The sequence below is a fragment of the Marmota marmota genome, unplaced genomic scaffold (genome assembly GCF_001458135.2).
Source record: "Marmota marmota marmota unplaced genomic scaffold, marMar, whole genome shotgun sequence".
Lineage (NCBI taxonomy): Eukaryota > Metazoa > Chordata > Mammalia > Rodentia > Sciuridae > Marmota > Marmota marmota.
In genome coordinates, this window is record NW_026000153.1 from 13,618,703 (window position 1) to 13,628,245 (window position 9,543).

General features: G+C 36.6%; 1 protein-coding gene across 1 annotated transcript in view; it reads left to right on the plus strand.

Moving 5' to 3' along the window:
• Window positions 1-8,836, plus strand: part of Nme8 (NME/NM23 family member 8) — a 70,790-nt gene extending 61,954 nt beyond the window's left edge. The window contains exons 14-15 of the mRNA XM_015490087.1: window positions 7,088-7,232; window positions 8,605-8,836. Coding sequence (XP_015345573.1) covers window positions 7,088-7,232; window positions 8,605-8,836 — 377 coding nt within the window. The remainder of the gene's footprint in view (window positions 1-7,087; window positions 7,233-8,604) is intronic.
• The last annotated feature ends 707 nt before the right edge of the window (window positions 8,837-9,543 follow it).

Here is a 9,543-nt window from a genome sequence, read left to right on the forward strand (position 1 = left end):
TTTTTTAAGGCTATTGTGAATGGAATTGTATTATTTATCTGATTTCTTTCTCAAAAGATTTGTTTTTGGTATATAGGAATGCTACTGAATTTTGTATGCTGATTTTGTTACCTGCTACCTTGCCAAATGGTTTGTTAGCTCTATGTAGTCTTTTAATGGAGTCTTTTTTATCATCAAGGTATAGGATTATATCACCTGTAATTCTGATAATTTGACTTCTTACTTTCCTATTTTTATCCTTTTTATTGCCTTTTCTTGCCTAATTCTTCTGGCTAGAATTGCTAGTGTAATATTAAATGGAAGTATTTAAAATGGACATCCTTGTCTTGTCCCAGATTTTAAAGGAAATACTTTGAGTTTTTCGCCATTTGCTATGAAGACTGGCTTTAGGTTTTTCATATATGTCCTTTATGATGTTGAGGTAAGTTCCTTTTTTCCATCATTTCTTCAGCATTTTATCATGAATAGGTGCTGAATTTGGTCAAAGACCTTTTTTTTTTTTTTTGCATTTACCAAAATAACTAATTGCTTTTTGTCCTTAGTTCTATTTATGTGATGAATTACATTTATTATTTGTATATGTTAAACCATCCTTGCATCTCAGGAATAAAACCAACATAGTCATAGCACACAATCTTCTTAACATTTTGTTGAACATAACTTGCTAATATTTTATTATCTATTTTTTTGCATGTAAGTTAATAAGGAATATTCTTCTGTAGTTTTCTTTCCTTAATGTGTTCTTATCTGGTTTTGGTAAGAGTGTGATATTGGCTTCATAGAATGAATTTGGAAGTGTTTCATCCCTTTCAATTTTATGGAATAATTTGAGGTGCACTGGCATTCATTCTTCTTTAAAGATTTGATAGAATGTATCCATTTCCTCTAGGTTTTCCAATTTTTGAAGTATAATTTTTCAAAATTGTCCCTAATACTCCTCTTGATTTCTGTGATGTCTGTGGTGATTTCTCCATTTTCATCTCTAACTTTATTACTTTGGACTTTCTCTCTTTTTCTGTTGGCTATTTTGGTTAAGGGCTTATCAATCTTATTTATATTTTCAAAGAATCAACTCTGTTTCATTTTGATCCTTCATATTGTTTTTTTTTATTCTCAATTTCATTGATTTCAGCTCAGATCTTAATTATTTCCTTCTTTCTACGGCTTTTGGAATTGGTTTGTTCTTTCCTTTTGAGGGTCTTGAGATGTATCATTAGGTTGTTTATATGGAATCTTTCTGATTTTCTATGTAGGAACTCATAGCTATAAACTTTCCTCTTAGAACTGCCTTTATATTGTTTCAATGATTCTGATATATTGTATCATTATTCTTATTAGAGTCTAAGAATTTTTAAACTTCTCCCTTGATTTATGCTTCCATCTATTCATCATTCCAAAGTGTTCAATCTCCATGTGTTTACATAGTTTCTGCAGGGTATTGTTTTGATTTCTAATTTTATTCCATTATGATCTGATAATATACAAGGAATTATATCAGTTTTTCTTGTATTTGCTCAGAGTTCTTTGAGACTTGAAATATGGTCTATTTTGGAGAAGGTTTCATGAGTTTCTGAGAAAAAAATGTATTCATTTGTTGTTGGATGAAAAATTCTACAGATATTTGTTAAGTCCATTTGAGTTATAATATTTTTCATGTCCAAAGAGTCTTTACTGAGGTTTACATCAGGATGATCTATCTAATGTGAGAGAGGTATGTTGAAATCACCAGTATTATTGTACTGGAGTTTCCATGAGGCTTCAGTTTGAGTAATGTTTGCTGTGTAATTAGCTACATATTTTTTGATTTCTCCATTTACCTGTCTGAAGTGACTTCTTTTTTTATCTCTTCTGATTAATTTTGGTTTGTATTCTGCTTTGTCAGATTTGAGAATTGCTGCTTCTGTGTGTGTGTGTGTGTGTGTGTGTTTTTAGGTTCTACTCCCCTTGTATATCCATTTCCACCTTTTCACTTTTAGCCTGTGATTGTATTTGCCCCTAAGGTGTACCTCTTGCAAATAGCATACAGTTGGGTCTTGTTTCTTTAATCCATTCTGACAGCCTGTGTCTTTCAATTGGAGAGTTGAGACTATTTATGTTCAATGTTATTACAGAGCTATTCATTAATTACTGCCATTTTGATTTATTTGTAATGTTTAATTTGGTCTTATTTCTCATTTGCTTTGCTACTCCTCAAATATGATTTGTTCATTTTTACACTCTGGGGTTTGTTTTTGATTTCTTCTGTGTGAAGCATTTTGTTATATAAGTTTGGTAGTGCAAGTTTAGGTGTCATAAATTCTAGTTTCTGCTTATCTTGGAAGGTTTTTATTTCCATTTTGATCTTGAAGGATAGCTTTGCTGGATGTGGCAGTCTTGGTTGACAGTTATTTTCTTTCAGGAGTTGGAGCATATCATTTCAAGCCCTTCTGGCTTTTAGAGTTTGTGCAGAGAAATTGGAAGTGATACTGATAGGCTTGCCTCTAAATGTAACCTGACATTTTTGTCTTGGGGATTTTAAAATTCTATCCTTGTTTTGTATGTTAGGCATTTTAATTACAATATGTTGTGGAGAGGTTCTTTAGTCATCCTGCCTATTTGGGATTCTGAATGCCTCCTGTATCTGGATTTCCATCTCATTCTCAAGTTTTTGGAGAATTCTCTGTCATTATTTACCTGAAGAGGTTATCAGTTCCCTTAGCTTGAATCTCAGAACACTTCTCAAGTCCAGTGGCTCTTAAATTTGGTCTCTCAATGTAGACTCAGAGTTCTAGTAAATTCTGATCATGATTACTCGTTTTCTTTAATAGTGTCTGAATATTTAAGGCTGATTACTTTTTCTTACAGCTCTGAGATTCTGCCTTCAGCATCGTCTACTCGATTAGAGAGATTTTCAGCCAAACTTTTTATTTATAGTGTGTTTCATTTCCAGGATTTCTGTTCTTTTTCAATATTTCTATCTCCTGATAGAATTTCTCCTTCATGTTCTGTATTGACTTCCTTAATTCATTCAATTGTTTTTCAGTATTCTCTTGGAATTCACTGGTCATCTTTGTAATGATTCTTTTGAATTCCTTATTTGATATTTCATCTACTTCAATCAATATCTTTGGGGTCAGTTACTGGTGAAATACGAGCTTTACTGGATGTTGTGTTAGCTTGCCTTTCCATATTTCTTGTATTCCTATGCTGGGTTTTATGCATCTGTTGTGAGGTATTTGTCTTCTGCTCTTATGTGTAGGCCTTTTGGGGGCACAATCTGCCTTTGCTGAAGTCCTAGAGTGATCTAAGTTTAGAACCCTTGATATTCACAGCCTTTGCATTAATTCTCTGTTTTTGTTGTAGCAGTAGATGTCCATAGTGGGACCTGGGGGCCCACCCCTGTCTGCCTCTACTTGGGGCCTGGTCGTTTGTTTATGTTTTTATCTCTTCTATTTGTATTAACACATTGCTGAAGATTGAGTATCATTAATTTGTGTATGAAAATTGGTTTTGTTCAACACCAGAGTCTCTACCTGGTGAACCTGTAGTGGCCCTGTAGGTTCCCAGTACCTAGAAAAGGGCAAGACAAACTATAAGGTGCAAACACCATATAGCATTAAAATAAATATCCAGATTCTACCATGACATCTACAACACTAATTACCACACACAAAAAAAAAGAAAGAAAAAAAACCCAGGAATGATGGGATTAACTATTTGTCAATAGTAAAAAAAGAAAAAAAAAAACTAGATCTGGCTTTAAAGCAACCAGCAGGTATCAAGTAGGTCATCCACCACAGTAATAATTTCATTAATATTAATAGTAGAGGCAGGAGTTATATAAACCAATTCTAAAAGATGATAAAAATACAGCTAATTAGAAGAAGAGAAAATGTGGTAGGAAGGTAGAAAAGAGTTTAGATTTTCAAAAAAGTGAACAGAGAATTCAGGTAAGATATAGCAGGTGATAGTTATAAGGAAGGAAGAGAAAAAAAATAGGAAAAACAAAGTAAAGCAAGAGAGAAAGAGATAATGATAGAATTTGGTTGTTAGAAGGAGAAGAAAAGAAAGAGAAATAAAAGAAAGAAACAAAAGACTACGATACAAAGCAAAACCAAAATATACAACCCAAAACACCCTAACCTGCAAAAGAAAAGGCAAAGAAAAATTATTACATTCAAAATACTAAAAATGAGAAAAAAGGAAACAAACATGTATATGTATGTATGTGCCTGAATCAGTCAGTACAACAACACTTTCTCTCTCTCTCTCTCTCTCTCTCTCTCTCACACACACACACACACACACACACACACACATGCACACACGCACACACACACACACACACAGAGAGAGAGAGAGAGAGAGAGAGAGAGAGAGAGAGATATCCTTAGTGAAAAATGACAAAATTGTTCCCACTGAGCTATCTTTCTTTATGTTTCTGTTGAGCTGTGTTCTAACAGTGAGAGTAGGGGCTGAGGTTTGTTAAGCCTTTTTAACCTCTTCCTCTTTTTTTTTGTTGCTCTCTGAGCTGCCAGTTGGAGTGGACTAAGCATGAAGCTAGTTGAAATAATTCTCAGCTTCCCTTCTCACCAGTATGAGGTAGATGGAATAGGATCTACTGTCATTTGGAATTTTTTTCTGCACAGACATGATCCATGCATTCCCAGGGTGAAGCTGCTGCAGGATGCTATGAGTGGAGTTCCAGAGTGTGGGGTTTTCATCTACCCAGGCCTCAGGGACTTTGTTGGATAGTATATGCTCTGGAGGGATTAAATCAACACACCCCTAAGGCCTATCTCTGTTGGGAGTCTGGATCTCAGAATCCTCTCAAGAATTCTATTTCTAGGGCAGGGGAGCCAAACCTCCATATACTGCTGCCCATAATACTACAGCATTCCTGGGCTTAGTCCCTGAATGTATTCACAACCACCTGTTCAGCTTCCTGACCCACTTCAGCTGATCATGTTAGCTGCCAGACTCAAAGGAGAAGCCAGCTGGACTACCCTTCCCCTTTCTGACTTGAATGTCCCTGGGTACAATCTTCTCTGTGCCTGGTTCACACATGTTCTGCAAAGCACGCCCTAGACCATAGGGCAGGTGTTTACCAGGACAGTGTGGCAGTGTTTGCTCTGCTTTCCAGGCTCCCGCAGCAGCCACCACAAGATGGTTCCCAATTCATCTCTCCATGGATGATTGGGAAAGAGCACTTTTCAAGTACCATTGCACAGTGCAGCCTCTGGATCAACTAAGCTCGGGCTTCTTTTCTAATCTCAGATTTTTCTGTACCAAATCTGTATTTCTCCCTCCCTCTGTGATGAACCAGTATCATTGTAGCTGACACTATGGTAATTGGCTCAGCTCTAATATACTCTTTCTTATTTTAGTGTATCCAAATTTCTGAGTCTCTAAGACATTCTGACTGTCTAATATAGAATTTTAATAAAAATCCATCTTTACCCACCTCACTGAGGAGTAATACTTCTGATGGTTGGTTGAATTGTTATCAATAGAGCAACTAGGAATTCAGCCTTCCTCTAAACTGCTGTCCTAAATCTACCATGACTTATAGTTTCAAATGTCAATTTTCTTTCTTTGTTCTGATTTTTTTTCCTTAAGGACTTCACTGGAAATAACAGGAGATTCCCTGTCATAACTTGAATTTTCTTTTCTTTTGGTATGACAAGATAAAATTTAAAAAATAAATATGTAATATTTAATTTTGTACACACACATACACATGCATGCACATATGTACACACACACACACAAGTATACAAGCTTATTTTTGCCTAACCTCTAACCTCTATATTCATTACTTTCTTTTTTATCATCTTTTCATTCTTCATTCGATTTTCCTTCTTTTAGCTAATTTTATTCCTGTTTTCTCTGTCACATATCCACTAGACCTCATTTAATTTGGTGTCTATCTCCATGATGATCTTATCTTTTCCTTTGATTTCTTTCTTGAATGCAGTTAGCTTTTATTTTACATCTACTTTTTTGATTAACAATTTCAAAGTTTTGAATCATGGTGTTTTCATGTGCAAACTTCTCGATCCACATTAGAGTGTTGTGTTATGATGTCTTTTGTTGACCTTTCGCTGCTGCCTGCTACCTACCTACCTTCCTTCCTTCTTCCTTCTTCCTTTCTTTGCTGGGGGAAGAAAAATATTGTTAATCACAAAAGTGATTTTAATTTGATCTCTTTGGGGAGTTTAGGTAAGATTCACGGTGCATGGTAGCATTTATTATTGCATATTGGACCTGCCTGCACAATCTCCTTTATGTGGTTCACTAAGAGTTAAAGAGACTTTGGGTTTACCTTTCTCAGCTTCTCAGTTCAGAATGTTCTCTCAGATTTGTATGATGAGTAGTTTTTGTATCAGGTAGGCCTTGGCAGAGGGTGGATCTATGTCTCTTTCAATATTCCCTATTTATCTAGGACCTTTTACCTCAGCCACCTTCTTCCTTTCTGCTTATTACCAAGTATAGAAATCAACTTTTATTTTCCAACATGCTGCTTTTTTTTCAGAGAACGGATGCCTTGAACACACAAGGCCACATCCACCTCTGCCACCCTAATTCATCCTCCATACTGCAAAGAAAATTGACTTCCTGGAGAATAAATCAGAACTTAGTCCTGCTTCGAATACTTTAACTGTGCCTTTCTGTCCTTTGTCTCCAGAGTGCAGTCCTCAATATTAAGGCCATTGTGAAATTTTAATAGATTCACTTTACTTCTTACACTGACCACCTAACTTTTCAGGAGACATCACTTCAACACAATTCCAGGAAGAAATTCATGGGCATTTATACCACGGAGATGAAAACACATCTTTATTCTTAGCAGTCTAGCAGGGTTCCTCCTTCTCCTTTTTGTTAGTTCTCTAGGGCCCCAGGTGGTTTCTGAATTAAACATATACATTCATGTCTTAACACTCTCCTAAGTAACGATTTGGTGACTTTAAAGTCTAATTTAGTTTGACTCAGATTTGATTTCTTAAACTACAATATGCAAGTGAAACTATTATTTTCCTCTATTATTTCGATCTATGGAGCAATAGTGGAACAATCTGCAATATAACCAAATATTTGCTTCCCCTAGAGATCATCCTGAAGATCATCAAGGATTCAGGATTTGAACTGACTCAGTTGAAGGAAATAGTCCTAACTCCGGAAGAGGCAAAAAAAGTTTATTTCCGAATAGAAAACAAAGAGTTTTATAAAGATGTGTTGGCAGTATTAGCTGAGTAAGTTTATGATATGTAGTGTGTGTGTGTGTGTGTGTGTGTGTGTGTGTGTGTGTGTATATATAATATTATATATAATATTATATATAATTAATAATGTTATATATATGTAAATATTATAAGAATAAATATGTTTCTTTGTAATATCCTTCTTCCACGTGGTGGATCTGTTTCTGGCAACACACAGCTTCATTAGGCATTCCACAAGAATTAAAGTTTAACATTTTTTGAGTGTTCACTTAATTCCAGGGCTACTTCTACCTACTTATACTTAATATCTCATTAGATTCTATGACAACTCTATGTCATAATTTTACTAGAATTTCTACTTTGATTATGAGAGAACAGAGGCCCAGGGCTGGGTTTGTTCACAATCACAAAACTAGAGTTTGGATAGGCCCCAGGGAATCTCTACTCCAGAATGATGTTCCACAGAAGTCCCTTTTACAAAGAGCTCATAATTATCTGAACAACCATATCCATTCACCTTGAGTTAAAAAAAATTAGAGAAACATCTACACACATGCACACATATTCACATACTTATTAGGCTTCACAGTTCAGAATGCTCTCTCAGTTTTAAATGCGTTATCTCCCCTTTGCAGTCCCTGAACATTTGTCAGTGACTGTCATTTGTTGATATAGAAAGACAAAAATGACAGAGTTCCAACAAAAGGTTGGCCAATATGTAAGTTATCATTAGATACAAATAATAAACAGAAACCTAGAGACTTTGAGTACCTATACCATCACAGTTTAGAAAACAAAACTAACTTTGAATTCTGTTGCAGGTTCTATTCCCTGGAAGCAGCAGAGTTCAGGTTGTTTATTAAGGGCACCATGTAGGTGAGGCTAGAAAGAAACAGGATGCAAAAGAAAGAAAAGTCATGGTACAGTGCAGACTGACGCACCCTCTGCTGACAAGATAGAGGCCCAGCTGTTCTGTGTTGTGACGGAGATGACCAGGCCTTTGTACTCTCACATTGACCAAGTCACTGGATATAGTCTACTCTGGGAATGAAGGGACCTGAGCAATGCGGCTTTCTGGAGTATTAGCAATTCTTGGAAGGGCTAGACACTTAAGGACAACCACAAAGCAACAAATTCTGGGTCAGTGAGAATGTCTCTAGAGTAGCAAAAATAATGAATCTATTGACAGGTATTCTCTAGAATTAAAGTACAACACTCATCTAGCACAAAAACCTGTTGGATGAGGGAAACATGAAAAAAGGAAAACCCAAAGTCATACTTATTAGGGCAAAGGATAAAGAATAGCTCTGTGAATGGGCCTGTGACATTCAGACTTTAGCCATGTATGTCATCTGCACTGTTGCAAGCAGCCCATATCTTCCTAAAGTGTTATTATTTGCAGGGGCCCATCTTTGATCATGGTTCTGACAAGGTGGAATGCTATTGCAGAATGGAGAAGATTGATAGGTACAGTAGACCCAGAAGAAGCAAGACTACTGTCCCCAGAATCCATCCGAGCCAGATTTGGAATAAATATTTTGAAAAATGCTGTCCATGGAGCATCAAATACCCTCGAGGCATCAGAGGCCATTAGTAGAGTGTTTGGAGACGATGAGAATCCAGAGAACAATTAAAGTAAGTACTGTGAAGTATATACCACTTTTATTGTGATTTTCTTCCCTCTGCTGCTGGGACTAAGTCTAAGACAAGACTGTCCTGGGAAGATCAGAACCATTCCCATATTTCTGAAACAAAGTATATTTACTACCAGACATACTAGGCTGTTTCACAGCAGCCTCACAGTTCCAAGCTTCATAATGCCAGTGACTTGGGAAGTTCAGTTGCATGCAGCCAGGCTGGGGCATCTACAGTCAAGGGACAAGATGGAGAGAGTGGGATGAGGCACCCCTGAGTTTGCAAGCCTTGGGAGTCTCATGAAGTCCCTGTACTTCACTTTCCTTTACTTTGACTATCCTGAGTCTCATTCAGCAGCCGGAGCTCTGTTCTCTTAAGTATTTTGAAATGCAGAACCTACTAACTGTGGGTGACATATGGTGATGTAACAGAAGAGTAAAAATCATAAGTACTTGTTGGGTGGAGGTAGCTACCTAATAGGTATGTGCATTAAGTCCCCTTCTTTACTAAGCAGCGTAGGCCACATGGGAGATGGAGTGTGAGATGGATGACTTCTTTCATCAAAGCTTCTTTATTTTTAGAGGCCAAGTTCATAAGTTTCCACCATAATGGCTCTGGCTGCTGACTCATATGTGTCTGGCAGCCTTTTCCTGAGTGTAGTGCTATCCTCCCCTGCATGGGCCAAATTGAGGTGCATCCAAAGCAA